Here is a 13,477-nt window from a genome sequence, read left to right on the forward strand (position 1 = left end):
TTTTTTTTTTTTTTTTTTTTTGAGACGGAGTCTCGCTCTGCCGCCCAGGCTGGAGTGCAGTGGCGCAGTGCGTGAGTCACTGCGCCCGGCCGGTAATTTCAGTATAATCTAGCAAAGAGACACTAATTTTGAACGAACAGTGAAAGTATGAAAATTTTGGGATCAATCGATATAAAAAGAATTTATCAGACACTCACTAGCAGAGGGGGTATAGCTCAGTGGTAGAGCATTTGACTGCAGATCAAGAGGTCCCCGGTTCAAATCCGGGTGCCCCCTCGGGTTTCTTCACGTTTTTTCACAGCCATCCAGGAATAACCTGAGTCAGCGAGTTCCGAATCCAAACTCACGGGAGGTGTCGTTTGTATCTTCCACCTACCTAATTTTCACCTTGAAAGGATTCCCGTACCCTAGAGGGAGAGAGCAGCAAGCAGAGGCTGCCTTTAGGTGGATCTGAGCCCTCATACCCCAAGTGGCGATAAGCGCACCCGTACTTTCAGTTGTAGAACAAAGGCGCGTATCGATTTCCATCTCCGATGCCCATTGGTTTAACGTTAATTATAATTTGTTTTGGGGTAAAAAATATGTCTTGGACGGGGCAGTAGTTCGCACTTGACTATGAAAACTAGGAGAAGTAATGCAAATTCAGAGGTTTTCATATACTCGCGAACTCGAACAGGACAGGGCACACAGATAGAAGGTAGACAGCGAGCAGTTTTCCCCTCTTCCTTCTTGACTTAGCTCATAGGCATGGCTTTGGCTTGGTAAGCTATACATGGAAAGTTCAAGGCCTAAAGGAGAGGTAAAACTGGTTCCTCCTGGGTTTTGCACGGAACCGCAGCTCTGCTGATCTGTGATCTCTCTGTTCAGCCTAGCGATACAGCTCACAGTAATAGGAGCCAGGAAAAAAAAATGCGCGTTTCCCTGGGGTCCGAGGAATGACACAACCACATTCCGGGTTTAAAATATCGCAGCTGCCCTTTGACCCAGGCAGCACGCCTCTTCCTTTCTCCTTTATTTTTCCTTTTTTTGGGCAAAACCTAGTCGAGCGGGACGCCCTTGTCTCCCGTCACACTTACCATTTTCCTCTGGCCTAACAGTGACCCTGTCAGGCACGCAGCGAGCAGATACTTGTCCCCATCTTTAGGTTATGAAACTCCATGGGCTTTTATTCTTACTTCAGTGGTTCTTAAAATGTGGTCCCCACACTAGCAGCACCAGAGGCACCTGGAAACTTGGTAGAAATGCAAATTCTCCGGGCCCCCTTACAGGATCAGAAACTAGGAGTGTTTTAACAAGCCCTGCAGGTAATTCTGATGCACGTTCAAGTTTGAGAAACACTGTATTCGTTTATCTCAGTTCGCACTGGGTTATAACTTTACTTTTGTACATTAACAGTCAGGGATGAACACAGCACGTCCATGTCACCACTAATACAGAAAGTTGAAGTTGGAGAAGGGCTGTGTCTATGGGTTTCCCTCGCTTGACCCACCCCAAAAGGAACGCCAAGTTGAGGCGTTCTCCTGTCCCCCTATCCCCATTGGAAACATCCTGTCCCTCAAACCCAGCACCTCGAACTGTCTGACCCATCTGAGGCTGGCGGCCGTGGCCGCAGAAATCCCTACACCTCTGGCGCGAGTAATGCGGTCGCGCAGCTTTTATACCCACTCCCTCCTCCCGCTGAGCACAAAGTAAAACCGAAAGATTTCTGCTAAGGTTGAAAAATGAGGAAGATACTTCATTTTTTTTTTTTTTTTAGTCAGGACCCAATGTTAAAATATGAGTCAAGAATGAAAAACAGATGGTTAACAAGGGGAAGGAAAAGCCAAACCCTCGAGGGGGCACCCGGATTTGAACCAGGGACCTCTTGATCTGCAGTCAAATGCTCTACCACTGAGCTATACCCCCGCGCCGCTACAGCGCCTGGAGGCGGCTCTTTCGGTGCTAAGCATCGTTGCAGCTGCTACATTGTGAGTAGGGGTGTCACATAAGGAGAAAGGAATACTGGAGAAAAGGGGTCAAGATGAACGCAGACGGTGCCCGCATTCGGGGAGCCCCGGGAAGGTGCACTGCAGGGGCTCGGGGAGGGAAGCACTACCCCGGGCCCGGCAGCGGGCAGGGTCCAAGAGGGAGGGACGGGTTCCGCCCCACAAATGTGGGAAAGGGTGTGGGCCGGAAGAGAGCTAAGAGGGGCAGGGCAGGGGGTCCCCGTTCGGTCCGCAGATTCATGCCGGGTAAAAAGTCCCCGAATGCGGTGGATCAGTTTCAGCGTTCAAGAGGGCTCCAACCCCACCCTCGACGGGCTTGAGGGGTTGGCTCGCCTCCCGCAGTCCGGGAGCCCCAGATGTGCAGCCTGCTCGCCTCTGCGCCGCCTCCGGCTGAGGAAGGGTCCTGGGCACCGGGCGCAGTCAGCCTGAGAGCGCTGAGGCGCCAGCACCGCGGGCCCAGCCGTCCCCCCGCAGGAACCCGCCCCTGCGCAGCCCCACGTCGCCCGGGGAGCGCGCCTCGCTGCGCGTGCCCTTGCCCGCGCCCGAAGCGCGTGCCCGCCCCAGTGCAGCCCCTCCTCCCCGCTGTGTTTATTAGGGGAAGGAGGGCGGAGGCGGAGGCCAGTTCCCCAGCTCCAGCCGCCGTCGCTGCTGCCTGTGTAGTTGCAGCCGCGGCCGCCTCCCGCCAGCTCGCCTCGGGGAACAGGACGCGCGCGAGCTTGGGCGTCCCCGCCCCAGCCTTTCTTGGAACCATGAACCCCAACTGCGCCCGGTGCGGCAAAATCGTGTATCCCACGGAGAAGGTGAACTGTCTGGATAAGGTGAGCCCGGGACCGGGAGACGCGTCTTTGCAATCCCCGGCAGTGCTCCGAATCCAGGGAGGAGAGAACGGCCGGGTCTTTGCCGCCTTATCCCCGCGATCCCAGGAGAATGGAGGGAGGGCGAGCGGGCGGTGTCATGGGGTGTGGGGACACATCCCAGTCTGGAAACCAGGTCTGGGGCGAGGCGGGGATTCCACGCGTAGCGGGCAGCCGCTGCTGGAGAGGGGTGGGCTCTGTGCCCCGGGTTTGGGAGGACGGGAGAGGAGCAGGGAAGTCAGGCCCCGGGGTGTGTTGGGGGAAGGTTAGGGGTGCAGTCCCGCCCCCTACGGCCTGAAGAGTGAGAAGAGACGGCCGCTCCCTCTCCGCTCTGCGCCGAGCGCCAAGTAGGCGGAAGCGCGGGGCGCTGGTGGAGGGGGCGGGGGGGGCGGGGCAGAGGCTGGGGGGCCCTGCGAAACCGTCCGCTCCGGCGGGGGGTGGCCTGGCTTCCTGGCCTGGCGGGGCGGGGGCTATCAGCCTGCGAGTGTGGCATCTGATGCAGGGGGTTTTGGGTAAGGACCCGGGCTCTGCCGCAAGAGCCCCGTTTTTGAACGATCTGCAGCCCCCTTGGATTCAGTGGTTAAAGGACTCGCAGACCTCCTCCATAGCTTCCCAACCCCCACCTCCAATTAAAAGCCAACTCCCGGTGCTGGGCCGTCCAGCCTGAGCCTGGTGGGGTCGGATGCCGGAGTAGGGTGGGTGGAGGGTGCTTAGCTGAGATCTCCTGAAATTGTGCTCAGAGCCAGGAGACCGTGTGGAAGAACAAAGAGCTAACTTTTCAAAGCAGGTTTCTCCAATGGAGGGTGGGGTTGGCTGAGTTCTGGGGAAGCCGAGGAAAGGGGGAGGTATTGGGGGAGGGGAGGGTGGCCTTGTGGAGATTCAGTGTCTCCTGGGGGCCCTGTCTCCCCAGTGCTGGACTTGTTCATCTGGTTGCTATTAGACTTTTGGAGGGGGTTGGAGAGTAGAACTGGGTGTTTCCCGTACAGTTCAGGGTAGGATCCTGTTCTCTTGTAAGCTCCATAAGATCCTAAGGTAAAACCTGCCCCTCTGCATCCCCTCCCCAGTCTGGAGGGGAGGCCTCTGTGATTTTGTGCCCTTCCTCACCGCGTCTTTCATCCACCACCCAAAGCTGGCTCCAAGTCCAGGTATTCTGTCCTTTCCATCTGAACTGGGAGGGCTGGGAGGACTGGATAGAAGAGGGGTGCAAGAGTGGGAACACTGGATGAAAGAGGGATATAGAGCCCTGGGGCCAAGTTCATTACTGACCTGGAGCCGGGTTTTGTTCAGGAGAGGATAGTTTATTGGACACCTTATCTCTCCCCTCCCCCTTGGGGTGTGAGCTTCCTCAGTGACCTTTGGCCTCTGAGTCAGTGTGAGGAGGTGGGGTTGGAGGTTCTGAAACACATTTGAACTTGCTTTTGGGGAGTGTGGGCATATGGGGCCGCTGCTGTGTCACTGTCCCTCCTGGTCCTGGGCTTGACTGGGCAGGAGGAGAGGAGGGGGTATATTGTGGGCACGAGGAAAGGTGTTGATCTGCCTATGACCATGCCAGCCGCTGTTGGGCAGGACCTGAGCTTAGAGCTATCAGATGATGAAGTCTTGCCTTGAGAATGTACCTGTCCTTGCACACTGGGGTTTCGCCCGCCCCTCGTGGCAGAGATTTTGGCCTTTGCATCTTGAGCTCTCTGTGGTCCCCTTCTTCTCCACAGCCATGAATTGGAAAGAGGCAGTGGGCACTTCACCCGTATAAGGAAAAAGCAAAACATGAAGGCAGAATTGCCACTCTAGGAGTTGGGAGACTGGGTCCTTGTTCCAGGTCTGCTCCCACCAGTTTTATGAATGTCTGTAGGCCTCAGTATTCACCATCTGTCAGACGGGTATGATGATGTCATTTCCTTGAAGGTCGGGCAGTGCACCAAAGTTCCTGAGTGCTAAAGAGGGTGCTGTATAGACTATGCCCTCCCTACCTCTCTGGGATGCTCTGTTCAGCTCCACACCACTCCCCTTGGAAAGACCTTCAGTGTCGTGTACCCGAGGGGAGGGGAGCAGGGATGCTGCAGGGTGCCCTCCCCAGTTCTCTTACCCTAGCTGGAAGAGGACGTTCAAGTGGGGGTTGCCCAGGGAAGTGGGAGTTGGCGATTCCTTCCTCTTTTTAGAACTCTCCCTATAGGAAATGGCCCTGGAGAGACCTCGCCCCCTGTACTGAGCAGGAGACCTGAAATATCCAGGTATCAGACCTATTCCTCCCCACCTGCTCCAGGCAGTAAGGATAGGACCAGGAATGGGGAGCCAGTGCCTGGAGGATGCTGGGCTGAGACCAGGGAGGAGGGGGAACCTTCAGTCCCATAGGCAACTTCAGTCCCATAGTTGCTAACCAACTTCCCAAGACCTCCCATTTACAGCAAAAGAGTCAAATTAGACTCACCCGTTTCTCTACAATCTCCCATGGCACTCAGCCCACTACGTGGCCCAAAGCACAGGCTGTGTCCTTGGTTTCAGCCTTTTCTCCTCCCTGAGCCTTATCTCCCAAAGGCATAGGTGGGTAAAAACCTTGTCACCTCTGAAGGCCACCCTGCCCCCAACCTGCAGTACCCAGCATGCTTTGCAAGCTGGATAAATATGTATTGCTGATGACAGTGTTTGAGGAAGGAGGTCGAGATTTGCTTCTCCAGAGGACTTCTGGGATTAGAGCTGGGGGAGAAACAGGGTGACCTCATTTGCTCATTCAACAAATATTTATTGAGCACCTACTTTGTGCACCTGCTTTGTATCTAGGGAGCTGTGTTGTCAAGAATCTCGCCACGTCCCTCTTTCCTGGCTTGTTTCCCCAGGTTTCTGAAAACAGGTGGAGGTAGAGGATTGGTCTGTTGCCAGTTCCCCTGGAATCCCCTGTTAGGGCGGGCTCTCTGCCTCTGCTTGTCTCCGCGCTCCCTCCCCACTCGAGGGGGTTGAAGTCCTCACAGCTGTGGTGCCCCGTTTTGCTAGCTGAAGCTTAGAGTACCCCACCATCATCTTGTGACCATCCCTTCATAATAGCTACTAGTTATCACAATATGCTGGGCTCAGTCTTCACAGCAGCCTCACAAAGTAGGTGTGTTTGCTCTTAGAAACAATGTACTCCATAAACGGAGGCTCAGGTAGCCCATGTGGCTCATCTCCCTCTCTTAGAGCTGAAATTCACAGCCACAGTTCTTTCTGCTCAGCTCTTCTGCCAGTGTGTTTGCAGAAAGTACTTTTATTTATACATATTTATATTTTATTTACATCTCATTTGTGCCAAAAGTAGGTCCCATCCCTTCCTGACCCTATCTGGAGGAATGCTCTGGGCCTGGGGTCTTGTATGGGGGAGTGGGGCCGCTGGGAATAATCCTGTCCCTCTCGGAATTTGTGGAGGTGCAGCAAAGATCTATGCCTTTAAGCCAGCGGGTCAGGTGGCCAACGGAGCTAGGCTGGTGCCCCGGCCGGGGTGGGGCTGGCATTGCCTCTGCAGGAGGGAGAAACTGTAACCCTGGGCAACAAGAAGGGAAGAGACAGTCTCATAATCCATCCCTGAGTCATGGCCACCCCAGGTAGCCTGGGTTCAGAGGCCAAGGTGCCAGGCTGCCGGCACAGTGACACGAAGCTTGCCACATCCCCCCCAACCCAGAGCCACAGAGGGACAGGCTGTCCCAAGTGAGGGGTATCCTTGCAGGCTTCTGCCCCTACCAGCCTGTTTACCTTTCTTTAGAGTGGATTGCAGGTAGGCAAGGGAAAATCAAGATGACCCTGCCTTGGAGCCTCGGATCCAGGCTGAGAGGCCTGTAACGGGCAGCAGAGGTAGGGTCTGTCTGGTTTCTGTGAAGAGGGAAACCATGGACTTTGCAGGCAGCAGGAAGAGGCAGAGGTGCATGCCTCGAGGTGCACTTTCCTGAGTCCTGAGGCCCAGGAATGCATCCTGAGGCCCAGGAATGCTTAGCTGAAATCATCTTGCCTGGGGCCTTTAAAAGAGGGGGGCTCTTGCTCTGGGACAGAGCCCATGGGGCAGGGCAGAGGCAGACGGGGGTCACTGTGGGGTCCTCTGGACATATTTCGCTGACATTGTCCTTCCCCAGACCCCTCTGAGACAAGGCAGGGGTTCTTTCATCTTAGGGTCCAGGCTTGGCTTACAGCGGTTGTGGAGGGACTGGCCATTTTCTGCCTCCCCTCCCCACAATTTTCCTACCCCAAAAAGGACATGGTGGAAGGAACTGGTGGGTTTTCTTGAACCTTGGGGCCTTCCTCCAGAGAGGAGGGGGAGTCGCCTGAAACTGCTGGAGGTGCCAGGCATTAGGGGTGGAGCGGCCTCCTCTCCTGACCCTCGAGCACTCTGGGAGACGGTGGCTACAGCTCCACTTGACACTTGTGCTTCATAGTAACTGGTTTCCATTTTTCTGCTCGGAGCCCCCTGCAGGGGGACAGGCGACCACCCTCACCCTCCTCGGCCCCACCCTCGTGTGTCTGGATGAGAGTGCAGGGCCTGTGAGGGAGATGGGAAGGAGCTACTGATAGAAATAGGCACCATCCCCTTGAAGAGGGGCTCTGCTTCCTCCGTGTGGCAGCCTGGAGGGGTCTTTGGAACCCCTGGGTCCAGTGTTGGCCCTGTGCCCCCCCTGCCTGCTCAGTACACCCCACCCTCCTTCTCCAAGGGGCTTGGCTCCAGGTGCAGGCCTGGCCATCTGGATTAGGAGTCTCTCTCCCTTTGTCTCCCCAACGTCAGTCAGGAGGCAGCCTTGGTGGTCCGCAGTCCTAGGACAGTGTGTAGCACTTCGTGTGTGTGTGTGTGTGTGTGTGTGTGTGTGTGTGTGTGTGTGTGTGTGAAAGTGGGTCATGGTCTGGATTCTGGAGAATGTTTTTCCTGGCAGGCCCCTGTGGGGGTAGGGGGAGGCGGGGGCCCAGGCAGGGGCATGTGCAGCTAAGTAGGCAGAGGCCAGCAGACTGGGTGGTGACCAGGCTGGGGCACCCTGCCAATGCCTCCCAGTCACTGGGGGAGGGAGTGGGGCTGTCACTTCAGGGGCCTGTGGGGACAGGGACCAGCCTGTCTTAGTGTCCCGGTGGGTTCTGTGTGTTGGGTTATGCACGAGAAGGAGTCTGTAAGTTGCCTCATGGGGGTTTGGGGTCCCTGGGTCACTGGGATAGGCCCAGGTTGGGGAGGGGGCCAAGTTTAGACCCACCACTTCTTTGCTTCCAGACTTCTGGCTGGCCCTCCTCCCCAAGAGTGGTTCTCCTAGCACTCTGTTTAATATTCTACCATTAGGTTTTTCCTTTGGGTCTTCTTGATAGGGAACCAGTACCCTATTAGAAGGCCATTTCCCCCTGAAATTACCGTGGGGGTCTCTGGTTGAAGTGGCCATGGTAGGGAGGTTGAATCCTAGATTCTCAGCCTTCTTTCTGCTCTCTCCTCCTCCCAGTGTCTCAGAAGCACCTCTCCAGGGTTTGGAGACAACATTTTGAAAAGCATTGCCTTGGGGGAATTCCTTGACAAATGGCCAAGAACCAGCTCTGTGGCCGGGCTCCTTCAAAAGTCCCCCTGGGCCTGCCTCCTGGCCTCCTTCTTTCGGAATGGGGAATGTCTCCCTTGACTGCTGGGAAATGGGGCAGGGACAGGCCAGCCAGGTCACTCAGGTGGCCTGGATTATTCTGGGGTCCTGGCAGTGGACCCCTGTTTGGTGGTGATCCAGGGCATCATCCTGGGCTTCTGGGGGTGAATTTAGACCCTGTTGTCATGGGTTTGCCTAAGCATCAGTACTTCTCAGGGGTTCCACAAAGACCCCTCCAGGCTGCCACATGGAGCCCGTTGGATCGTTTCTTTTTTTTTTTTTTTTTTTTTGAGACAGAGTCTTGCTCTGTCACCCAGGCTGGAGTGCAGTGGCACAATCTTGGCTCACTGCAACTTCCACCTCCTGGGTTTAAGTGATTCTTTTGCCTCAGACTCCCAAGTAGCTGGAATTACGGCATGCGCCACCATACCCGGCCTATTTATTTATTTATTTATTTATTTATTTATTTATTTATTTATTTTTGAGATTAAGTCTCACTCTGTACCCCAGGCTGAAGTGCAGTGGCATGATCTCGGCTCACCGCAATCTCCGCCTCTTGGGTTCAAGCGATTCTTCTGCCTCAGCCTCCCGAGTAGCTGGGATTACAGGCGTGCATCACTGCACCCGGCTAATTTTTTTGTATTTTTAGTAGATACGGGGTTTTACCATGTTGGCCAGGCTGGTCTTGAACTCCCAACCTCGGGTAATCTGCCTGCCTTAGCCTCCCAAAGTGCTGGGATTACATGCATGAGCCACCGCTCCTGGCCTAGATCGGTTCTCTTTCTGTCATCACTCTCTTCCCTCCGTCGGCCATCCTGGATGGGCCCTGTGTCCCACATTCTCTTTTTTTTTTTTTGAGACAGAGTCTTGCTCTGTCGCCCAGACTGGAGTGCAGTGGCCTGGGTTTGCACCATTCTCCTGCCTCAGCCTCCCAAGTAGCTGGGACTACAGGCACCCACCACCACGCCCGGCTAATTTTTTTGTCTTTTTAGTAGAGATGGGGTTTCACCGGGTTAGCCAGGATGGTCTCTATCTCCTAACCTCATGATCCACCCGCCTCAGCCTCCCAAAGAGCTGGTATTACAGGCGTGAGCCACCGCGCCCGGCTGTGTCCCACATTCTCACATGCATGAATGGATTGGAGCTGTGGTTGGCACAGTGAAGCCCCTCTGCACCCCAACACACACAACCTCCAGTGTGAGCCCTGACCCCCTTGGCTGAGGTTCACACCTGCTGTGCCCAGCACCTGACATCTATCTGAGTGCTCAGAGGTGCCAAGTCCTATGCTGAGGGCTTTGAAGGTGATTTCTCCTCAGTCCTGGACAATCCCAGGAGGGCCAGGTGTTATTACATCCATTCTACACACCAGGAAGTGGGCTCCTCTGAGGTGCAGGGCCCCGCCCAAGGCCATACAGTTAGTGGGGTAGAGCTTTGATGTCCACTATGGGGGTGTCCACCTTCCAGGCTTTGAAGTAGAGCCCTTCAGTGCCTCAGTGGGAGACCCGCTGCCGGGCCCTCTCCTGCCCTCCCACTGGGGTGGGAGAGGATGAGGGAAGGGTAGAGAGGATGTGGTGTGTTGACAGAGCCTGGGACACCCAGCCCACTCCTCTGGCCGGGCATCCCACAGGAAGTGGGAGGTATTAGAGCTGTAGCACACCTGGGGCTCATGTGGGGCTGGCGGGTGTGCTGGGCCCTGGTACAGGAGCTAGGAGCACCTGGGTTCTGGGCCTGGGTGTGTGGGGGCTGGGCCTTCCTCTTCCGAGGCCTTGGTGCCGCCAGAGGAGCTGCTCCTTCATTTTCAGCGGCTGCTCCCTAGCAACCCAGCGCAGCTTTGCATAAGCAATGAGGCCTCTCCAGCTCTGGGCAGGAGGGCTTCCCTGGGGAGGGTGGAGTTGACCTGGGGGCTGCTGTCGCTGCTATAACTGGGCTCTTCCCCCCTGTCCTTCATGCCTGCCCTTCTCTTCCTCCTGGGTTCAAATGGCCCATTGGTGGAGGATGAGGAAGGAGAGAGGGGAGGGGAGTGCCAAAGCCTGTGACCTGAAATGCCCCCAGCTCACCTGGGATGATTCCATGTTCTCCCCACAGCCATGGGCCTAGGACGGTCCCAGCAGCTCCTGAGTGCCCCTTCCTAGGGCCTGAGCCCCTTTTTGAGAAGTCCTGGTATCTGATGTATGTCCTCTTTCTGTCTCCATCCCCAGTTCTGGCATAAAGCATGCTTCCATTGCGAGACCTGCAAGATGACACTGAACATGAAGAACTACAAGGGCTACGAGAAGAAGCCCTACTGCAATGCGTGAGTCCTGTTCTGGGCAGGGGGCTGGGTGGGCACCTTGGCTCCCTCCCTGAGTGAGTTCTTCCTTCCATTCCAATAACCGCAAGGTGACATTGGTGAACACTTCCATCCCCTACTTGAACATCACAGTTCGTCCTCACAACAGCTGAATGAAGCAAGCACTTTTTATCCCCATTTAAAGTGCTTTTATCCCCCATTTAAAGTGCATTTAAAGTACAGATGAGGAAACTGGGGCTTAGGGAAGGGAAGAGACTCTCAAGATGGGATGGCTAGGCCGGGCGCGGTGGCTCACGCTTGTAATCCCAGCACTTTGGGAGGCCGAGGCGGGCGGATCACGAGGTCAGGAGATCGAGACCACGGTGAAACCCCGTCTCTACTAAAAATACAAAAAATTAGCCGGGCGTGGTGGCGGGCGCCTGTAGTCCCAGCTACTCGGAGAGGCTGAGGCAGGAGAATGGCGTGAACCCAGGAGGCGGAGTTTGCAGTGAGCCGAGATCGCGCCACTGCACTCTAGCCTGGGTGACAGAGCGAGACTCCGTCTCAAAAAAAAAAAAGATGGGATGGCTAGGGAGAGACAGGCTCTAACCCCATCTCTGGGCAGTAAGGCGAGCACGTTTCTTTCCACTGTCCCCTGCTACAAAAGAGGGGGCTTTCCACGTGGTCTTTCAAGAATGAGTGACCTGTCTGTTGTATTTGGGGTTGGGGGCTTTGTTCTGTTTACCTTCCCTTATTTCTCTCCCCAAAATCGACAGTTTCCTTCTCTCACCTGGGTACTTCCTAGGCTTTGGGGGCTCCTTCCTCCAGTGGTTCCTTCAAGAAAACTCTCTGGAAGCCTCATGCCAGTCCTTTTGGTGTTCATTTTTTGAGAAGGGGCAGGGGGTACATAAAGGGCGTTGCTGGGCCAGATAGATCTCTTCCCTGCCTGGTGAGGGAGGCTGTGGAGATTGTTTTTTTGAGTATAGTCATCTTGGGCTCTGTTCCTTCTGCACTGGGACCTGCAGCAGCCGACGGTAGGGAGGGAGTATAGAGGTGGGGTCCCCCATCCCAGAGCCTGGAGGAACACCTCCCCTCCCCTCCCCTCCCATCCCATCCCGTCCCATGCAATCCCAGAAAGTACAGCAACTTTCCATCTTCCAGTTGACCTTGTGAGTAGCAAGTACAAACTCAGTATTGGGGCCTCACAGCTGCCTCCACCTGCGAGGTGGAGGCTTTGGAAGGTCAAGTCACTTATAAGTAATGATGTAATGATAATTTCTTTTTCTTTTAATTTGCTTTTTTTTTTTTTTTTTTTTTGGAGTCAGAGTGTTACTCATCACCCAGGTTGGAGTGCAGTGGCGCGATCTTAGCTCACTGCAACCTCCGGGTTCAAACAATTCTTGTACCTAAGCCTCCTGAGTAGCTGGGATTACAGATGCACGCTACTATGCCCAGCTAATTTTTGTATTTTTTAGTAGAGACCGGGGTTTCACTGTGTTGGCCAGGCTGGTCTCGAACTCCTGACCTCAAGTGATGCACCCACCTCAGCCTCCCAAAGTGCTGGGATTCCAGGTATAATCCACCTCGCCCAGCCTTAATTCGATTTTGTTTAATTTTAAATTTTTTTTTTACTTTTTTTTTTTTTAACTTCACCCAACTCAACTAATGGTAATTTCAGTGTTCACATGAATTTAGGATCTGACTTGAGTCCAGTTTTTTTTTTTTTTTTCTTTTAATTCTCAGTCAGGAGGCTCTTTGCAGCTGAAGTTCACCTGGGAAAAAAAAATTTGGGACTTGTCTAAAAAGGGGGCTTAAACCTCCAGTCTTACCCCTAACCTTACCCCAAACCTTCCCTGCTTCCTTACCCCCTCCCATTCCCTGGCTAAGACCACTCTTTTCATCTTTTTAGGGGCTCGCTCATTCAGCAGACATTTATTGCCTGTCTGCTGCTATAATACATACTAACCTGTGCCAGGTGCTGGGAAAACAGATTCCTGATAAAAATCTCAAGCCCAAGAAGCAACATGAAGTTGTCCCTTCTGGAAGAAGGAGGGCACTGGGCAGGTTATCTGGGTAGAGGAAGGGTTGCAGCTCTGTCCTGGCCCCTCCTTCAGCTGCCCCTTCTCTTCTATTAATTTCTACTGTTCCTCTTCCCCCTACCAACCCCTCCCACCCCCACAAGGGAAATGGGACATTCTTCGAATTCTTAAGGGCTCACACAAGCCCTGGTTCTCTGCCACTTCCTCCCTCCTTTGGGGAGCGGGGTGGGGTTCAGAGAAGCCAGGGCAGTTAACCCCTCCGTTGCTGGACCACCTCAGGCTAGATTCTGAGCCTCCGCCCCAACATGCAGAAGTCTGACCGAGCCTTGGAGCCCAGTGACTCAAGTAGCCTAGAATTCAGTGAGCACTGGGAGCTGGAGAAAAATCAGAGGCTTGTCCTTATTTTCTCTGCGTTTTATCAGCCTCATCCAAAGTTCCAGCTTACTGTTTTTACTGTCTTCCTGGGAAGCTGCCACAAGGTTGGGTGGAGGGCTCCTGCAGGGACTGGGGGAGCCAGGAGAGGCAGAAGATCAAGGTTTCTTCTCTGGATGATGCTTCCAACTTGCAGAGGCAGAGGTTCCCCTGTCTCCCTCCTGGCCTCCAGCCAAAAGAAGCAGGTTGGCCCCTCCATGTTTTGTCCAGCTTTTATAGCCCTAGCCTCTGCCATGCCTCATTGACCTTTGGCCTAGTTGGGATGTTTCCTGGGAAGGAGCCTAGTGAGAGAGACCTGGGGGTTTGTGACCCAGCTGTGTTTCACTTTCCTGTAGTAGCACCT

At 54.6% G+C, this 13,477-nt stretch overlaps 1 protein-coding gene and 2 non-coding genes across 7 annotated transcripts in view; 2 read left to right on the plus strand and 1 right to left on the minus strand.

Annotated features, from left to right (window-relative positions):
* The first annotated feature begins 204 nt into the window (after positions 1-204).
* TRNAC-GCA (transfer RNA cysteine (anticodon GCA)) lies at positions 205-276 on the plus strand. The gene has a single exon. It is a non-coding gene; the product is annotated as a tRNA-Cys (tRNA).
* A 1,530-nt stretch (positions 277-1,806) lies between these two features.
* LASP1 (LIM and SH3 protein 1) overlaps positions 1,807-13,477 on the plus strand; it is a 51,112-nt gene continuing 39,441 nt past the window's right edge. Inside the window, exons 1-2 of one of the 5 annotated variants that reach the window (XM_058445136.1) lie at positions 1,807-1,967; positions 10,593-10,687. In XM_058445136.1, the coding sequence (XP_058301119.1) occupies positions 10,632-10,687 (56 nt within the window). In that variant the 5' untranslated portion in view covers positions 1,807-1,967; positions 10,593-10,631. The other 4 variants (XM_032163433.2, XM_058445134.1, XM_058445135.1 and 1 more) reach the window with 4 other exon arrangements.
* TRNAC-GCA (transfer RNA cysteine (anticodon GCA)) lies at positions 1,834-1,905 on the minus strand. The gene has a single exon. It is a non-coding gene; the product is annotated as a tRNA-Cys (tRNA).

Source organism: Hylobates moloch, unplaced genomic scaffold (genome assembly GCF_009828535.3).
Source record: "Hylobates moloch isolate HMO894 unplaced genomic scaffold, HMol_V3 SCAFFOLD_10, whole genome shotgun sequence".
In the NCBI taxonomy this organism is placed as follows: Eukaryota; Metazoa; Chordata; class Mammalia; order Primates; family Hylobatidae; genus Hylobates; species Hylobates moloch.